Source organism: Mustelus asterias, chromosome 13, assembly GCF_964213995.1.
Source record: "Mustelus asterias chromosome 13, sMusAst1.hap1.1, whole genome shotgun sequence".
NCBI classification, from domain to species: Eukaryota; Metazoa; Chordata; class Chondrichthyes; order Carcharhiniformes; family Triakidae; genus Mustelus; species Mustelus asterias.
This window is the reverse complement of record NC_135813.1, coordinates 3,880,598-3,900,919: the sequence shown is the minus strand read 5'-3', so window position 1 is coordinate 3,900,919 and position 20,322 is coordinate 3,880,598. Positions and strand designations below refer to the sequence as shown.

The window sequence follows — 20,322 nt, the reverse complement described above, 5'->3', positions numbered from 1 at the left end:
GGCCGAAATGGCCTCTTTCTGTACTGTGGGGTTTCTATGATTTCTATGGCTGAAGTACAAACATCAATTTTATGTTGGTGTGAGTTTCTCGTGGATCTTCTGTTAGTATCTGCCATGGCAAAGCAACAAACCTCCTCGAAGCCGGCATGAAACTGATCTGCATCCTGCTAATGAAATGTAGGTGAAGGCCCGACTGGAATCTTTCACCCACATCCAATTCTCTGCGATGCCAGCAGGAAACATGCCAGTCAGGAATATGTCTGGAACAATGTAGCGTTTAGAAGTCGAGACTCATCTGAACTCCTTCCTCAAAAGGTGAGGGGGACACATATGATGGCAGGATTGTGTGCCATCATGTCTATCCCACTGCTGAACAAGGCTTTAATAGCCCAGGTACATAATTATTGAGGTTCGGTCTGTAAGATATGGCATGGTTTCCTGCTGGCCTCCACAGCGGAAACGGTTTCTGTTCCCTCGTCCACCACAGTACTTAGTCCCTCAAGTCCTAACTATGTTGTGGGTTGCAAACAAAAACTTTCACGTGCTGCAGCTGTGACACATGGCTTGTCTTGCCATCCTTAAGGTGCCTTTACCATACATAAATTATTTTATTCAATTAATTATTTTCCTTTTTTACATGTATTTTATTAACCTAACCACCTGTTTGTATACTATTTTTAACATTAGGAATAGAATAGACCTTAACCACTTTGCAGATACTCACCAGTTAGCTTCTATGCCTGTAGTAGAGCAAGAACCAATTCCGACCTGATGGAACAAGTTGGAAAGGCACTCTGTGCTAAGTCACACTGAAATGCCTGTTTGTATAACCACCTCTGAGGTGTTAGGTGACTTCAGTTACAGAAAAGTTGGTTTAAGCTGCTTTCCTTAATTAGTTACCTTCAGCTGCTCTTTTACAGTAGAGCCCTGAAAGCTTGCTTAAACCTGGGAAATTTACAATTTAATTTTTACTCCATTCTTAAAGTTACAAAACCAGTTGGCAGAGTGGACCAGGTAGACCTGAATCCATCTGTTTGCTTGCTCCAAAAACCAAATTCAAATTGAATCCAATTCATAGTCCCCACAAAAGAGAGAGACACACAAGATTCAAGCTGACCAGAAAGGCATTACCCCATTTTGGGCTTGACCTGACACTTGATCTTGACAGTAAATTTCAGTTAAATGCTAAATAAAAACAATTAGATTTTTCCAAGGTGATTAACACTCCCACACCCAAATTGCTTTCAATCAATGCTAAGTCACATTGAAATATCTGTTTATGTATCCTTCTCAAAATGAGTTAACGTTATGACCCTATTTGCAGGGGGGAAGAAAAACTGGTTTAAGCTGCTTTCTTTAATTAGCTAACTTCAGCTGTTCTACCCACTACCAATTCTTTATCTGTGAGCCAAGACAGTGAGTCTCAGCAAGCCACTTGGCTGTGGCAGGGCATCACAACCAAACATGAGGCTGTCCTTGTCTGACATCAAGATGTTTGTCCTTCCAGCCAGATTGCTAGATATTGATCAGAAGCAGGGGTCCTGATGGACTCCCTAACCCTTTCCACCCAATCACCCCACCATCTGCTAACTTGGCACAGATTGGAGATTTACTTCAGGTCTGCCTAATTTGTAGGACTCAACTGTCCATTAAATTAGCCAGCTGATTATTGGGGGTGACAGAAGAAAATGGATCAACTGGAAGGTTAGCAGTGCAATGGTAAATATAAAGTTCTGCACTGAGTTTCAGGACTCTTATGAAATGAGAACTACCATCCTTTCACTTTGGTGAAATTGCTTGAAATATCTAGTTATTGTATTTCTGGGAAGTAGTTTTGGCTTTAGCAAGCTTCGTGCTCATGAATGTAGTAAACCATACACCAATCTGGCTTACTAAATGGAGCTGATGGTCTTAATGGTTAGGGGTTGTGATGCTCAATTAAGTAGCTTTTGGAAGCTGCATGTCTGGAAAAGAAAGTTGCAGGTTCTTTTTTGGAAACCAAATTTGTGTAATATTTCATTTGCCATCAAGCAAGTGCCAGCCTTTTGCTAGTGTTAAACTTTGGTGTCCTGCTTTCTCTCATAACTTTCTCTGTTTCAATTATTTATCCAATTTTTCCTTAAGATGCAGTTGTTTCTATCCTCAGCCACCTCCTTGAGGTAAAGTCATGTTCAAGACGCATGAAAAGGTTACTTAAGTCAAAAAAAATTGTTAATCCAAGCAACTATTTTTCTTTTAAGGACCTGAAAGCCAATGAGAGTCGCTTGCGCGATATTAACAAAGTGGCGAATGATCTGGAGTCAGAAGGTTTGATGGCTGAAGAAGTTCAAGTTGCTCAGGTGTGGTATCATTTCATTCACTCTTCAGCTCACTTTATTTCAAACTAAATTTAATGTTCACTTGTGGAGCTAGCACTTTGCAAAAAGCACTCTCCCATAATTCCATAAAGGAGTAAGCAGAGTAACGGAAATCTGTGTTAAATGCAGCTGCATTATTGTTACCCACTTGGTAGAAAATAAAGACCAAACTATAAAGGCTTGTGCCTCTTGAACTGAAAATTGTGCAAGCTGCACATTGATTGCCAGGAACTCCCAAGTTCCCATGGTTCCCAAAATCTCTCACTATGATGTTCTGCGGTAGTACTGAGGACAAAATATCTGTTTTCATATCAAATTCACATTTTTCTTTTTTGCTATCTGTTGTGTCACTCCTGAAATACTTGAGTTAAGCAGATGAGAAACTTCAAGCTTGGCAGGCTTTTAAAGATGTTTCAGACCAGTTATTGGTCTCCCTCAGTTTCTTCCCATCACCGGTAAGTTTAGGGCGCCTCTCTTGTAGCAATTTTATGCCTAAACATTTTTCGTTCCTTTTTTCTTATTTCAGGAGCAACCCCTTATGGGAGCTGCTCCAGGAGCTGCCAAGGTAAGGGTATTGGTCTTTCACGAATGATATTAAAATGAAACATAAACAACATTGCTGATACCATGAATCAATATGTCACCAATGCCATTGTAGTGGACAGATCGATGCAAATTAGAAAGCCAGTATTGGGGTGGCACGGTAGCACAGTGGTTAGCACTGCTGCTTCACAGCTCCAGGGTCCCGGGTTCGATTCCCGGCTCGGGTCACTGTCTGTGTGGAGTTTGCACATTCTCCTCGTGTCTGCGTGGGTTTCCTCCGGGTGCTCCGGTTTCCTCCCATAGTCCAAAGATGTGCGGGTTAGGTTGATTGGCCAGGTTAAAAATTGCCCCTTAGAGTCCTGAGATGCGTGGATTAGCGGGTAAATATGTGGGGCTAGGGCCTGGGTGGGATTGTGGTCGGTGCAGACTCGATGGGCCGAATGGCCTCCTTCTGCACTGTAGGGTTTCTATGTCTATGTATAAAACAACACTAGACTTCATCTGCGCTTTACAATCTGCCACTCGATGATGCTTTGTTCTCTACACCTTGCATTTTGACATGTTTAAACTTTCTTCCAAAGAAAGCATGGTTCTGAAGATAGAAATTATCATTATGATTCTCATGAATAGTTTTATATGTTTGAACCATTTTCTATGTTATTCTAATTAACTTGATTTTTGTTTTAAACTGTGTATTTAAAATAATGTGGAGATGCTGGCATTGGACTGGGGTAAGCACAGTAAGAAGTCTCAACATCAGATTAAAGTCCAACAGGTTTATTTGGTAGCACAAGCCACAAGCTTTCGGAGCACTGCCCCTTCATCAGCGCTCCGAAAGCTTGTGGCTTGTGCTACCAAATACACCTGCTGGACTTTAACCTGATGTTGTGAGACTTCTTACTGCATTTAAAATAATACAGGGAGCAAGTTGGTAGGAACATGAAAGACAGCTGATTTAAATCCAAATAGGACCTGTACCGAATTCATCCCACGTGGTCAATGCTCTGCTGGTATAGTGGTTGAATTAATTTGTAAGCACCCAATTTCTCATGTATGTTCTCTCCATAGGATGAATCTGACTCTAAAACTGTGTCACCGTGGAAGGTATGAGCTTCTTTTTCAAGAATCCTGTACTATTTTACTGAAAAGCAAGCAGATCTGTAATGTGCTCCATCATTTTCTACAAGCTGTCATCAGTTATAATTGTATTAAGTCTTTTTCAACATAAGTTGCCCCCTGCTCTGCCCAACGACACAGGAAGGAATAGATGTAATTTGTAGAGGGATCATGGTCACTGATTCACAGTGACTGAATCAAAAGACTGTTTTGTTTTTGTTACTTCAAAATTGGGCTAACTGTGATCAAATTCATCCACATTTCCTTGAATGCTAATTGCTTACAATTAAAGGTTGGCATCAATGTTGTCTTCAAGGAAATATTCATGATAATTCTCTGCAGGTCTTTTGTCAATCAGTCCATTCCTTTAGTCCACAATGTATTAATAGACTAAGTCAAAGCGAGGACTCTTCAGTTTGCAGCTAGACCTTATTTTCTCTCTAGTTATGCCTTCTCACTAATTGCACATTATTAGGTTTTGGCATACAAGACTTTGTTTAAAGGCAATGGTGGGAGAGCAAGGTTAATATCCGCATGGGGTTCTCCTGTTTATCTACTGCAACTTGGACAGAAGAGCTGCAGAGATTCACCCCCACAGTTAACCTGTAGTGATACAGGCAGACTTGAGGCATACCCATTTACTGCCTGTTGTGGTTCTTGATCGCAACAGTATACTATGCAAAAACTTGAATGCAAATTGTTATCAAAAAAACGGAGCAAATCCCTTTCACAAACATGAATTGTTCCTAAATGATATTCAGGACAGCACATCTTCTTGACGACTAAAATGTTTACCCTGTTTCAGGGTTTTGTAATCTTGCAGTCATGATCACTAACTGTTGCTTAATATACTTTATGAAAAGTGCCATTTCAATGACAATTTTCTAACCAATCATTTCTTCCACACTGTTCTTGTGACAAGATCCTATTCACAAAAGCATAGATTTTTATAAAAATCCTTTTGCTCCTCAACACTACCGCTTTCAACTTGGAATGGTAATATGTGAGCTGCTCTACAATTCTGAAAAACAAATCTTTTTAAAAACTGCCACATGTGATGGCTGTGACGAATAACTTGGATGCATTTAAGGGGAAGCTAGATGAATGCATGAAGGAGAAAAGAGTGTGCTGCTGGGGTGAGATGAAGAGTGGGATCATGAAGCACGGATCAGTTGGACATTATAGCCTTTTTCTGTGCTGTAAATTATCTGTAGTTATGTGAAGTCTTCTCAACCACCAGCCCAGAATTATTTTAATACCATGTTCATTAAACTAAGAGGCATACAGTCAACATAAGTCATTGATGCTGCTTCAGTATATTTGAAAAGTAACGGTCTTTTCTAATTTACTCGTATTCGAGATTCTGTAATTGTCTTTCTCCTGCTGGGTCAGGAATGGAAAGAAATTAGATGGGGTTCCTGTTCCAGGTCACTAACTAGAGCCCTTCTCTGGAAAGTGCACATGTGGAGGTCTGGTGAGGGTGGGATTAGTTTTGGTCGCTGAGGCTAACACATGACGGTCACTGCAGAGGCTAATGTATGAACAATTGCCATCTAATCTTGGGCTTGAGGGACTAAATCCCAGCATCAGTGAACACCGCATGGAGAAGAGGGAACAAGTTCAGGAGCTCTTGAGTATAAGTAAGCATTGCACAGATGAGGCTGGCAATTTAAATTTATGATGTGGAGATGCCGGCGTTGGACTGGGGTAAACACAGTAAGAAGTTTAACAACACCAGGTTAAAGTCCAACAGGTTTATTTGGTAGCAAAAGCCACACAATTTGTGGCTTTTGCTACCAAATAAACCTGTTGGACTTTAACCTGGTGTTGTTAAACTTCTTACTGAATTTAAATTTAAACATGCTTGATTGTGATTTTTAGCTCCAAGCTAAATCTGACTGTTAATGGGTTGTTCACACAATGTAAAAATGTTTTTATTTGTGGAGGAGCTCACATGCTTCACTGTTCCCACCGAATCTTTAAACTTCTCTGTATACCTTTAATCTGGTGCTTGTTGATTCACCCTTCATCTTTCTGTGATCTTTGAAGACTTTTTTCTAACTTTCGGGATCAACATGTTAATGGTGTGGGGTGTGACCTGCATTTCTCATTCTACACTTACTCACACAGACTACCAAAAGGGGATTCTAAACTCAGTTAATGATTTTCTATTGATGGTGAGCTCTTGCATGCCATGTTCTGTTAGTTCTGAGTGGGCATATTTCTAACTTTAACATTTCTCTTCACTAACTGATGGATCGTGACTGGTTTGGTTTTCCACTGCTGTGATTCATGGTTGCGGTTTAGAATGTGCGGCTGGCAACACATACGGTGGCTAGCTTTAATGCCATCAAGGTAAGAACTGATGGATCCACTCCTTTCTGTCATTGCCTCTGTGTCTCATATGCAGTGATGAGCTCCTCACTGTTTCGTGGCTGCGTTTCGCTCATTCACTGCAGTGCACTGTCATTGTACTATAATTATGGTTATTTTCACCCATGGCCCAACTACAGTACACCTCCTCCCCTTCCCCGCACTTCATGCTTCTGTGTTGCAAAGTAAACCTGTCGCATTTATAAAAGCTTCCAAGTATATGCCAATGGTAACTGAGCTAACTGTGAATAATTGTAAAAGCCCGTCTTAGCATCATAAGTTAACCCTTTAAATATTGAATGTGCTTTTTGTGTCTATATGTATTTTTCTTGTTAAGCTACACAAAGTAGAATATACGTTCAGAAAAGTCTTTGGATACAGAGGTGCAAAGTAAACTTTGTGACCTTTTGACTGACAATGATGTCAAAGAGGAGGAGGATAATACCATGGGCAATATAGATTTATATAAGAAATGATCCATAGGTAAGGACAGCGACAGAGAAGATCACTGAGTGGATGTGAGAGAGCTTGGTGTGATGAGGACTGACAGCTACCAGCTATTCCTCATCAAATGGGCTGAATATGCTGAATAAATAGTGCCAAGACCTGCTAAAAGTGAGCATTGGACTATAGACATCTTTGTTCCTTGCTGGACTGAGACATTTTAACTGAAGTTGGGAGGATCCTGGGTCTGGCTAGCTACTTTGCTGTTATGTTGAACAATCCTTTCTCTGCAGTTATGATGTATTTTTGAAACTTGCGCATTCCCATCACATCACAAACGTATATAGACATCTGTTAAGGGTGAAGTGAAAGATTCTTTTGACATTAAATTTTAATGAAGAGACCAAACTGTGCATCTATGTAGAGTGAAAGGATTTAAATCTGCAGTGATGTCTGTGTTTCGGGCAGGGTTGACTGTATTTTTCCACTTTTGTCAGGAACTGAACGAACACTGGAAGTCACTGCAACAGCTGGCTGAGGAACGTAGCCATGTCTTGGGCAGTGCACACGAAGTGCAGAGATTCCACAGGTGAGTAACTGTTGATACTCTAGATGGGAGGTGGAGCGGTGTGCCGGAACACAGGCGCCTTTGCATTGCCTTTCTTGCTTTTAACTGCAAAAATGTGTATGTTTAGAAAATGCATTTTGGAGGGCTAACTTGGCTTGGATAGCTATACAAGAAAATGACCATGATGGTAGCTTTCAGAATGTTTATATCCCCATTTTGCTTTTGTATCGTGTAGAGATGCTGATGAAACCAAGGAATGGATTGAAGAGAAAAATCAAGCTCTCAATACTGATAATTACGGACATGACCTAGCTAGTGTCCAGGCTCTGCAACGCAAACACGAGGGATTTGAACGGGATCTTGCTGCTCTGGGAGATAAAGTGAGCTATGTTTGTAGTCTGTATAAAATATAAACTGTCTGGAATCTTGCTGGAAATGGCTTGGTTCTGCCATTCCCAAAATAGCAGGCATCAATTTGGCAAAACAAATTTGATGATTACCTGATCCTCTAGGATGCATTTAACCTAGCTACTGACAGCTGTGTACACCTTTTGAAGATATCTGGCTATTGTAAAGTTAAAGCTTTCAAAATCGCATGAATTAATTATTACTTCCAACATTTTTGTGCTTTGGAATCTGCCCTCCCGCTTCCCTCCATGTTTTTGGGACTCACCCATCCAAATGGAGATTGTATATCAACAAATACGGAACTGCAATTCTCTTGACATTGTGTGAGGGCAGAAAATAAAACCTGTTCCAAATGGGCAGAAATCCAATATGAAACCCCATTGTGTTTAATAGGGGAAATAAATAATCGCCTTATTTTTTTAAAGGTAATGCCACAAATTGTGCATCAAGAAGAGGGTACTCGAAGTACAGAATATTAACAGGATATATTATCCAACCTTTCCAGGGCTGGCACAGTGATTAGCATTACTGCCTCAGCTCCAGGGATCCGGGTTCAATTCTGGCTTTCGATGACTGTCTGTCTATGTGGAGTTTGCACATTCTCCCTGTGTCTGCATGGATTTCCTCCCACAGTCCAAAGATGTGCAGGTTAGGTGGATTGGCCATGCTAAAATGTCCCTTAGTTTCTCAAGGTTAGATGGATTAGCCATGGGGTTACAGGGATAGGGCGGGGGAGAGTGTGTCTGTGATGTCAGAGTCAGCGCAGACTTGATGGCTGAATGGCCTCTTCTGCACTGTAGGGATTCTGTGAATTCTTTACACTAGTACTAAATTTATCTTTGATCACTCTTAATTCTGGCATTAGCCCAAAAGAATTTCTCCTTTATTAGATGTATTGTCCGTTCTAAATCTCCTGCTAATGTATTTTATTTAGTGCAGTATGTTGCCTAATTTTTAATTGTTGAATGTAGGTGAATTCTCTGGGTGAGACTGCAAACCGACTGATTCAGTCTCATCCTGAATCAGTTGAGGATGTTCAAGAAAAATGCACAGAATTGAATCAGGCATGGGACAGCCTGGGAAAGCGTGCTGACCAGCGTAAAGGAAAATTGAATGACTCTCATGATCTACAGCGTTTCCTAAGTGACTTCAGGTAACACAATACAGATATAGAACTGCTTCACCATTCAGTATGATCGTGGTTGACCTTGGTCTTTGGGCATTGTTGTCTTTCTCCATAATATGTGGGTTAAAAGTTATTTTACTTTATTTTACTCAGCATCCAACCTTTCCTTTCTAAATGCAGCTGGAAATTTTCTGTACTTCTAGCATTTTTTTGTCTTTAGACAGGGCGGCACGGTAGCACAGTGGTTAGTACTGCTGCTTCACAGCTCCAGGGATCTGGGTTCGATTCCCGGCTTGGGTCACTGTCTATGTGGAGTTTGCACGTTCTCCTCGTGTCTGCGTGGGTTTCCTCCGGGTGCTCCGGTTTCCTCCCACAGTCCAAAGATGTGTGGGTTAGGTTGATTGGCCATGCTAAAATTGCCCCTTAATGTCCTGAGATGTGTAGGTTAGAGGGATTAAGGGGTAAATATGTAGGGATATGGGGGTAGGGCCTGGGTGGGATTGTGGTCGGTGCAGACTCGATGGGCCGAATGGCCTCCTTCTGCACTGTAGGGTTTCTATGATTTTCTATGATTTTTCTTTATTGAAAGAGCAATGAAGGTCGAAACTAATGTTCTCTACAGTTCTAATTAAACCCTCCAGTCGGACCCAACAGGCAAGCATGGAAATTTACACTAACATAGCTACCACTGTTTAGACATAGTTACCACTGCTCAAGAGTCTGATTTGCTGATACCCACAGCCCGAATTGTCAGAAATACTGTATGTCAATGTATGATGATCAAAGAACAGTTGCAATTTTTAAAACACTTGAAATGTGGATACATGTTCATGGTTCATTTGGATGTCTGACAGGCAAAGAAATCATGTTCGGGAGTCTTAATGAAACAAAAAATTAATCAAGTTATTTACATAGCATGGAGTGCAAACTCACTCACTCCATACGGGGGTGCACAGTTCATGTTGCCCAAGCCCAGAAAGCTCCAGTATGGATCAACAGGGCTAAATCTTAGAAACCCCATAGCTCTTGTGTGTTTAAACTGGCTCACATTTATGCAAATTACCAGAGCAGATTGCTGTAAATAGCTGAATTTCAAACATTCACATTTTTAGGACTGTTAAAGTAATGTGGCAGATCCACCCTTTTATTATTTTTACAGGGACCTTATGTCCTGGATAAATGGAATCCGAGGATTAGTGTCTTCAGACGAACTGGCCAAGGATGTGACTGGAGCCGAGGCCTTATTAGAGAGACACCAGGTAATGACAAGTTGAAATAGTGTATTTTTCCAAAGCTGCGATTTAAGATTATTGGAAATGTTTTTATTCTCCTTTTCCTTGTGGGGAAATGTGTTTTTAGATCAACATCTGTCAGCAGAACCATAAATGCTGTTAGTGGTGATGTAGCACATCATAAGAGTTTTAATCAAACTTTGGAAATGGCTGTTAACTGTCATATACCAGTTCCAGTTAAAAATGTGACCTTAACAGCTGCCCAGGTGTCTTGTTTACATGTGAGATAGTCACCCTCCATTCTTGTATAAATGGACATATTAGAAACTAGCTGAGCTGTTACCATTTTACTGATGTGTCTGAAACCCCCTTGGCCTGTCATTCCAACTTCATGAGACTTTGCTCCAACTCTTGGCTCATTTTTACTGATGGATGAAGTTTATCTTTTGCATTCATACATGTGACGTTGAAGTTAGCATTATATAGAATATATAGAATATATATATAGAATATAGAAACCCTACAGTGCAGAAGGAGGCCATTCGGCCCATCGAGTCTGCACCGACCACAATCCCACCCAGGCCCTACCCCCACATATTTACCCGCTAATCTACGCATCAGGACTCTAAGGGGCAATTTTTTTTTAACCTGGCCAATCAACCTAACCCGCACATCTTTGGACGGTGGGAGGAAACCGGAGCACCCGGAGGAAACCCACGCAGACACGAGGAGAATGTGCAAACTCCACACAGACAGTGACCGAGCCAGGAATTGAACCCGGGACCCTGGAGCTGTGAAGCAGCAGTGCTAACCACTGTGCTACCGTGCCGCATTGGTGAATTCTGCAGTCCATTCCTGCGAGGAAAAATAGAAACATCCTGCTTCTAGTATCCTATGTTTCTAGGAGCAGGAGTAGACCATTTGTCCCTTCGAGCCGGCTCCACCATTCAACATTGATCCTGGCTGATCCTCCATCTCAACACCATACTCCAGTGCTCTCCCCATTCTCCTTGGCACATTTAGAGCCTAGAAATTATCTCTTTCCTCAAATATATTCACTGATTTGGCCTCCGAAGCCTCCTGTGATATAGAATTCCACAGGCTTGCCACCACCAAGTGAAAATAATTCTCTTCATCTCTATCCTAAGTGGCCTACCCCGTATCCTGAGACAATGACGTCACCAAGTGTTGCTTCAATTTATAGTTCTTTACCTCTTAAAGATCACAAAGGATCAGTGTTCCATTGTGTTGCTCCTGTTTGATGCTGGAACCACGTGCCCCCTTTTAAAAATTTTAATGGATGGAAAATTACTAGCTAGAGATGTGTGCCCCTGGTGTTCAGCACAAATGCTGAATTGGAAAAGCTCTACTTTAAAGCAATAATTTTACACAGGTATTTTTAAGGTAATGTTTATCTTTATCTTTTCCTTAACTTTGTTTCATCCCCTCCTTTGTGTAGGAGCATCGTACTGAAATTGATGCCAGGGCTGGCACTTTCCAGGCTTTTGAGCAGTTTGGACACCAGCTGCTTGCTCGTGGGCACTATGCATGCCCAGAAATCCGGGAGAAGCTGGATATCCTGGAACGTGAACGTGCAGATCTAGAGAAAGCTTGGATTCAGCGCAGAATGATGTTGGATCAATGTCTGGAGCTGCAGGTAATGAGAGGCCAGACTTGCAGGTAGTTTAACTTGTAGTTCCGAAAACAACCATAGAAACAAAATATTGCAGATGCTGGGTATCTGAAATAAAAATCAAATGCTGGAAATACTCAGTGGGTTAGGCAGTGTCTGTAGAGAGCGAGAGAGCAAAAGAATTAACGTTTCATCAGGTATTTCCAGCATTTCCTAAGTATACTGCTGATCTGATTGCATGTTAAATCCAGGGTGAGGTGTTTGCTACTGGGGCTGAATCCCGGTTAAAACTCCTCCCAGACATATTGACTCTTGCTGGAGAAATGAACCTTTTGTGCCAATTTAATTCTGCAAATCAGTGGTTTTCAAACGTTTCGTGCGAGAGAGACCAGCAAATATTAATATTCCTGGGGACTATTTGCCCACCTGAGTTCTAAAAGAAGGTTTCAACCACTTCATTGCAAATCTTGTTATCATTATAGGAGACCATTGAGTAGAAATTCACCATGGATGGTGGCACTAAATGGGTAATACTGCATCTAGAGATGAAGCCAGCTTCTTGCCTGAGAAATGACAAATATTTCAAGCCTTTTGCAGTATCAGCAGTAGCAGATAAAAGTGTTACTTCACTGCACTTGGAATAGATTGTGATATGCTATCGTGTTATTGAGTTGCAGAACATTACACTTGTGATGTCTGCAACCTAGAGGTGCCTTTGCTGTCCTTCTTTGAAGATGTTATCGGTTTGTTTTGTTTTTAACTGATGTGTTGTGAGGAGTAACGACAGTTGGGCAGCCCTGATGAAGCAGTAGTGAATAAAAAGTGGATCCTAAACTATGGCTTGGATGTTTAACTGAGAAGCTGGGGAAAGAAAGTTAGCCACAAAGATGGGAGGCAGTTGTTTGATCTTTGATGGAAACCTGCTATTCACCATGTTGTTTGAATAACTTTAAAATCTTGAAGTCCACTCCACTCTCTCCATGAGGAATTATCATTGTGGAATAAAACAGCAGAAAAGGGAGACAGTTGGGCTCACTGGGCCTGTGCCAGTTCTTTGAAAGAACCATTATAATTCCACCCCCGTGTTCTGCCCTCATAGTCCTTTAAATTTCTCCTTCTTAACATAATTCTCCTTTTGAAAGTTACGGATGAATGAGCTTTCACTACATTGTTCAGATAGTACAGTGCATTGGAGCATCGAGTCTGCTCCACCATTCAACATGATCATGGCTGAACACCCATCTCAATGCCTTTTCCCTCACATTATCCCCATATCCCTTTATCACTGAAACTTAGAAATCTGTCAATCTCTCCTTTAAATATATACTCAATGACTGAACTTCCACAGCCCTCTGACTTGAAGTACATTTATAGTCAAAAAAAAGAGATCATTATAACTAGCTGCAAAAAAAGTGTTCTTTTCTCCCTTTCCCAATTATTTTGAGATCTGTGTGCACTGTTTACTGACCCACTTATATTTACTGATGTAATCCTGGGAACTTAGACCTTTTATAAGTGCCTACTTGTCTTGCAGTAGTACCTGGGATTCAGCTTTCCCATTTCACTTGGTACAATGTTACACCTAAACTTCGCCATTATTCTGCAGTTACCTATTATTACTGTCACCACATTGCGCAAGGAGTTTTTGTAAATGCTCAGAAGCAAGTCAGAATTTCTTAAAACGTGCTAAAATGCTATTACTGATGCATTGGGCTGAATTTTACTGCCGCTCCAGCTGGCAGGACTTTCCTGTCTTGCCTTGTCAATAGACTTTTGAATGGCATTTTCTAGCCCTGTCCCCACTGCAAGTGAGCCATAAAATTTTGCCCGTTGTATACATAGTGTACTGGAAGCAGACTCTGACCTGCATTCACAGCAACCAGTTATTATGAGATTTAAGATGATCAAGTGTTTTTATTCTGGTAAGAGCTTGACAAAAACAATTGTAAATTTATATCTTGTGACATTCCAATATTTCTTGGGTATATTCACCAGCCTTGCATTCCAAGCCGAAAATTCACCAGTCGAGTGGGTCAAGGAATTGGTGTCACTATGTTGTAGCCCTCTGTTACCCGTGTTCCCTTAGAGTGAGACTTCCTGGTGGGATTGTAGGAATTGGGTGCATCTATACTTTCATAAACCAATTCTAGTGTGAGATATTTTGATTCTTTTTGTAGTTGTTTAACCGTGACTGCGAGCAGGCTGAGAACTGGATGGCAGCGCGTGAAGCATTCCTGGCCAGTGATGACAAGGGTGATTCCCTGGACAGTGTGGAGGCCCTCATCAAGAAACATGAAGATTTTGATAAAGCTATTACAGTCCAGGTAATGTGCTGAAAAAGACCTGTTGTATAAACGGCAGATTATCTAATTAATTTGCAAATATTTGGCATTCTATGTTGTATATGTAATTATTTAGGCTCCTTTATCATTATCGTAGGTCACGGCAAGGCACATTAGCCAGGGATATTACCTTCTGAGAATGGGTCAAGTATTGTTCTTGATGCATAGAAAGGAAGGAGAAACAGTTGTTTGAGGAATTCAGCCATAATCTGAGTCCATGTGTGATTTGCACTGTTATGGATTCTCTTCCATTGCTTAGTGCATTGAGGGAGGTGACTTATCAACGGCAAGATTCTACCTGACCTGAAAATTGCAAACCTACATGCAAATTTTTGCATTAGGAGCAGGAGTAGGCTATTCGGCCCCTTGAGTTTGCTCTACCATTCAAGATCATAGCTGATCTGATTGTGGCCTCAACTCCACTTTTTTTCCTACCCCCCTGTCCCTTTGAATCCTTTGTCAATCAAAAGTTTATCTAGTTCAGCCTTAAAAATAGGTTTGCCACCTCCACCATTCTCTGGGGAAGAGGTCCACAGATTCCCGACCCTCTGATTTAAAAAAAAAATCTTCCTTATTGTCTTAAATAGGAGACCCCTTATTTCTAAACAGTGTCCGCTAGTTCTAGTCTTTCCTAGAAGTGGAAACATCTTCTCCACATCTACCCTGTCAAGTCCCCTCACAATATCTTTTATATTTCAATAAGATCACTTCTCATTTTTCTTAAACTCTAATGGATACAGGCCTAACCTGTCCAACCTTTCTACATAGGATAACACCATCATTCCAAGAATCAGTTGAGTGAATCTTCTCTGAACTGCTTCAAATTATTGTATTTGTATCCTTTCTTGAATTAAGGATACCATAACTGTACACTGCTCTCGATGTGACTCACAGGTATCCCTGTAGAAAACCATCCCTACTTTTATATTTCCTTTCTCTTGCAATAAATGACGACATTAGTACCATCTACGTTCACCGGTGACTCGAGCGTGGAATTTTTCTGAGACTGAAGTCGCAAATCAAAAGCTTGAATATGTGATAGAGTCGGACTTGGGAGAGATTTAGCAGTGGCTTTAGATTGTTACAAATCATGCACTTAAATTTATAAGTTGACAAAAGATGTGGCACGGTGGTTAGCACTGCTGCCTCACAGTGCCAGGGACCCGGGTTTGATTCCTGGCTTGAGTCACTGTGTGGAGTTTTCCCCGTGCCTGCGTGGGTTTCCTCCAGGTGCTCCAGTTTCCTCCCACAGTCTGAAAGATGTGCTGGTTAGGTGCATTGACCTGAACAGGTGCCGGAGTGTGGCGACTAGGGGAATTTCACAGTAGCTTCATTGCAGTGTTAATGTACGACCTGTGACTAATAATCTTTATTTATTTTACTTGTACCTGTCAGAACTAATCCCTGTGCCCTATATTTATTCCATTGACGAGACAATTCACCAATAAACAAATGCAGAGTTCTGTAAGTGCTGAAAATGGTCAGCAGAACAGGCAGCAACTGTAGTGAGAAAAACTTCAGGAGGATGACTTTCACAGATCTGGACAATATAACTGCTTGCACTTGTATAACACTTTTTAACACCATGAAATGTCCAGAGTTGCTCCACAAGGAGAGGAAGAGATCCTGAGCAGGAATTAGAAGTGGTGACAAGAGTTTGAATGTGAAGAGCCCTCAGGCAAGGAAGATAATTCAGGCGTGCAATGACATGATTAGTGAAAACTGAGTAATTGTATAAAGACATGAGAAATTTAAGCTGTTTTCTATTTTTAGCTCTGTTTTGGTGTAATTTTGGTTCTTGTAACTAAACCACTTTTACTGAATTTCTAGAAAGATTGAAACTGTTTCTATCTGTAATGAGCAATTTCAGCCATTTTGATGGTATGCAGAAACACCACTTCATCACTGCAGTGCCACACAGTGGCTGGGGTTAGACATAACAATTAATCCTTGGTCAGGAGATGATGACCCCCATTTGAGCTGCTTGTCAATGGGTCTATTTAGATGTGCTCTGCAAGTAAAGTTTTAAATCACCTTTCCTGTATGTTTGGTGATATTTCAAGCTGTAAATACCAGCAAATCTAACTATACTGATGTATGATTTATCTATCAATATGACAACAGCCTTTTTCAAGCCTTCAACAATCAACAAATTCAAATAAGAAATGTAAGTAGAAATATACCCATGATGCCTAGGCTAGATTCTCAGCTAAAATGGTCACAGGCCTCAGTTTGGATGCACTTGGTCAATAATTGAAAGGAAAGTTCTTATTAATTACCAGAAAATATAGATTGCAACCCATACACATCTAATTCTGTAAATGGCTCCAGTACAGAATGCAAATGAAGTATCAGATTGCTATGTTGTGATAACACATGGCCACATGAGGCAATTGTAATGTAATTCTGAGTCAAGAGAATGTGGATGTGAAAAGCTCCATCAGGAATTAGGTTAATTTTATTTTATTTTTATAAACAGGAAGAGAAGATTGCAGCATTACAGGCCTTTGCTGATCAGTTGATTGGCTCTGAACATTATGCAAAGGATGATATTTCAAATCGTCGCAATGAGGTTTTGGACAGGTGAGTATCTATTAGTAGCACAAGTGATTTGATTTAAACAGACTATTTAGATCAAGTATTAAACATGAACTTGCTTTGTTCCAGACTCCACTTCCTGGCAGGCCCAAGAGTTCCCTGTGTGCTCAGAGTGCGGCAGGGTGACAGGCTATGCATACTTTATTTAATTTTTTGTTTGCGGTTAAAGGACTTGGCCCTCTGGGACATGAGTACAGTTGCAGCATGAAAGCAACAATCACAGCAGCCAGTATAGCACCATTTAAAAAGAAGAGTCATGAGACAGAAGGGAGGATCGCCAGGGAAGGAGCTACCTAGGCTAAATCACTCAGAGGAGCAAAGAAATAGGCTGAAGGAAACAAAAGAGATGCTGTGTGCTGGTCCCATACAAGTAGGGCTGCAGAGAAGCCCTGGAGAGCTGAACAGGCAGCGGAAGGTTGTTTATTCTGTGCTGCAGACTTTTAGGGCAAAGAAGAACCCTTAGAAGTAGTGGTGTTCAGCTTGGCATGGCTGAAACACTTCAGTTGTGCCCATGAGTCATTGTTAGAGTTACAGTTCCAGGCAGTCAGTGGAATGCAGTCTCGGGAAAAGAAATTAAAGCATTGGGAGATGAGCAGTCATTGAGGCAGTCCAAGTTGGAGCAATGTTTGGAGGGAATTCAGAGACTCCAGCCAGGATTCTCCTTTTTAAAAAAAAAGTTACCAACGTGTGGGAAAACTGGATTATTTTCCTCTGGTTTTTTTTAGCGTAATTACCAGATTGAATCTCCAACATTCTGAGCACTGCAGAGTGCCTCAGCGGGATTCATGCTGGAAAGCAGGGGGCACGACCTATTCCTGCTGGAGAGGCCAGTAGTATAGTACTGAGTGGGCCACTGCACATGCGCCGATCTGTCAACGCGGAGATCAGCACATGAGCAGTGCGCCTCCATTACCAGCCTCCCAAATGCTGGCCCTCTTGATCACTGGCACTGCCCAAGGGGCGCCACCCCCCTGACCTTCCCGGGGTGGTGGTGGGCCCAGAGAATACTGTCCTGGGCCCGCTAATCATACTGAAATGCTTATTTCAATATAATAATCAACTCTGCGCTGATCTCTGGTGTAGAGCAGATTACACTCAAAAACAAAAAGTGCCCGGGAGATGCGTGGAGGCCCAGACACCCAGCGTGACTCCCGCGAAACGGTCACTGCTGATGTCTCCCGGCCTGCTGTGCTGTTTGAGCAGCGCAGCAGGCTGGAAGAATCCCGGCCTAGATCTATGAAACTGACGGTTTGAAACCCCTTGAGGAGGACAGGGGGGGATTTTTTTACCCCTGATTTTGGCAGGTAGGAATGACGGCGGGGCGGGGGGGGGGGGGGGGTTGTTTGCAGCAGAGAATTGAGTGGGAGACCCACACCAGCAGAATTTCCCCGCCCAATTGCTCCTGCCACTGACTAATGGCATTATAAAACATTTAAATCTAATTAGTGGGCCTCCCTGCTATATCATCTTCCCCACCCTGCCCCGTGACATCACGACAGCGCAGTTTACATGTGCTTGACCTAGAGAACAGAACCTGTTGGGATGCACAGGTAAGTATAGCCTGCAGGGGGAAGAGGCAGGCCCAGGCAGTACCCTGACATTGCCCTGGGGAAGTGCCAGGAATCCGGAGGGAATTTTCTTTCTATTATCTTTAATTCAGGGTGGGAGACCCTTTTAAAACATTGAGATCTGTCTCCTTGAGTTTCTGGCTTACAGCCAGAATTCTCCAATGTCATGCGTCCACCAGTGCTGCTGGTGCGAATGGAGAATAAGGCACATAGCCAAATCTCTACTCTCAGCAGCGGGACCAGAGAGTCAAAGATATGGTGGCAAGAGCTGGCAGGTTACAGTCCACTTTTATTGCTTGATTTGATACTTAGTCAAAAATGAGAGAATTTTGTCCAGAGTTACTGACATCAGGATGGGTTGCAGAGTAATCGGTGAGATGTCTTTTTTGCATTTACCTTTTATAGTGCAGTGTGGTATGTTCGACTATGTTTGTGTGTTAATTCATATTTACCTCGGGTTAGTTCTGAATATAAATTTAAAAAATTGTAGATTTTTTTTCATTTTCTGACTTTATATGGTAAAAAATATTTTTGGGTTGCCCCCCCCCCCCCCCCCCCCCCCCCGCCACACACACGCACACCTTGTCAAAATTTAGGGCTCCGGTCTAGGGTCGTAACCAAGTAATCAGGGTGTTCTTGGGGCGAGTGATCAGTGAAGCTATATCGCTGAATCGTAGGCTCACAGTGGTGAAACCACCACTGGGAAGAAAATAGGTTTCTACTTGTAACAAAGTTGAGTGATGTCTCTTCTTGAATGGCAGAAAGCATATATGAAGTTTGACCTGGTCAGCCAGTAGCTTGGCTGCACATGTCCCAGCAAAATCAGAACATATTATCCTGTGATTGTTTCTTCCCATTTCCCCTACCTCACTCCCCATGGTCATGAAAATGTGCTTAAAATCTTCATTGTTGGAACATAGGACTTTGGAGCCCACACTGCCATTCTAAAAGATCATAACTGATCTGATTATGGTCTTGGCTCCCCCTTCCTGTCTGCCCCTCCTATAACTTTTGAGTCTCCCTTGTCTATCAGAAATCTATCTAACTCTGACCCAGCCTCTACTGCTTTCTGGGGAAGAGAATTCCACAGACTAACAACTTTCAGAGAAAAAAAGTTCTACTAATCTCTATCTTAAATGAGAGACATTTTATTCTTAAACTGTATCATCAGGTTCTAGTTTTCCCAAAAAAGAAATGCCCATCCTATCAAGTTCTCTCAGAATCTCATACATTTTGATATCATCACCTTGCAATCTTACAAACGGCAATGGATATCAGCCCAACCTGTTCAATCTTTCTTCATAACGAGCCTTTCAACCCAGGAATGAGTTGAGTGGCTCACTTTTCCTTGCTGTCCTTCTGTGATATCATTTTCTATCTCTACTGCCCAGCTACTACTCTTGACTCTTCTAACTGTTCAGCCAGTGTCAAGTCCTGGAAAAGCACCAAGTTCCATCAAATCAACATCAATAAGACTGTAACTGTCCTTTTTCTGTCGCTGCCATAATCTTCACACCTTGGGCCCAGTTTCTATATCTCTGCCTGGTGGCACACCCAGTGGTGCACAGCTTCAGCATTCTGTTCGACATTGAGTCTTGTTACAAAGCTGCAAATCCTGAGCACCACTGCAAACACCTATTTACACATACAGAGCATCGCTTACTTCTGTCCTAGTCTCACTACCTATAATTGTCTGTGAAGACTTTTCTTACTCCACTGCTCTTGCCAGCTTCCCAAATTCTGCTCTTCATAAATTGTAATTCATCCAAAACTGCACTAAAACCTGATGCCCTGTCCTCACCAGCCTTGGCTCGTTCCCTAACATCAACTTACTAACTTAAATTCTCGGCCTCAAGTACACGTCCCAGAACGGACTCTCCTCTAATGGTAAACCTGGTTTAGTCTTATGTTCCAGTCTGTGCCTGTGTTATTTGGCTCTGCTCTGCATCAATACCTTTTTTCAAAAATTAATTTATGGGATGTGGGTGCATTGGTTAAACCAACATTTATTACA

The 20,322-nt window shown here is 41.8% G+C and overlaps 1 protein-coding gene across 13 annotated transcripts in view; it reads left to right on the top strand.

Annotated features, from left to right (window-relative positions):
* The window catches only part of sptan1 (spectrin alpha, non-erythrocytic 1), a 99,686-nt gene that overhangs the window by 48,179 nt on the left and 31,185 nt on the right, over nucleotides 1–20,322 (top strand). For 11 of the 13 annotated variants that reach the window (XM_078226216.1, XM_078226214.1, XM_078226210.1 and 8 more), the window contains 11 exons: nucleotides 2,241–2,339; nucleotides 2,884–2,922; nucleotides 3,969–4,004; nucleotides 6,324–6,371; nucleotides 7,331–7,422; nucleotides 7,637–7,781; nucleotides 8,781–8,962; nucleotides 10,095–10,194; nucleotides 11,627–11,824; nucleotides 13,978–14,124; nucleotides 16,622–16,725. In XM_078226216.1, the coding sequence (XP_078082342.1) occupies nucleotides 2,241–2,339; nucleotides 2,884–2,922; nucleotides 3,969–4,004; nucleotides 6,324–6,371; nucleotides 7,331–7,422; nucleotides 7,637–7,781; nucleotides 8,781–8,962; nucleotides 10,095–10,194; nucleotides 11,627–11,824; nucleotides 13,978–14,124; nucleotides 16,622–16,725 (1,190 nt within the window). The remainder of the gene's footprint in view (nucleotides 1–2,240; nucleotides 2,340–2,883; nucleotides 2,923–3,968; nucleotides 4,005–6,323; nucleotides 6,372–7,330; nucleotides 7,423–7,636; nucleotides 7,782–8,780; nucleotides 8,963–10,094; nucleotides 10,195–11,626; nucleotides 11,825–13,977; nucleotides 14,125–16,621; nucleotides 16,726–20,322) is intronic. The other 2 variants (XM_078226211.1, XM_078226212.1) reach the window with 2 other exon arrangements.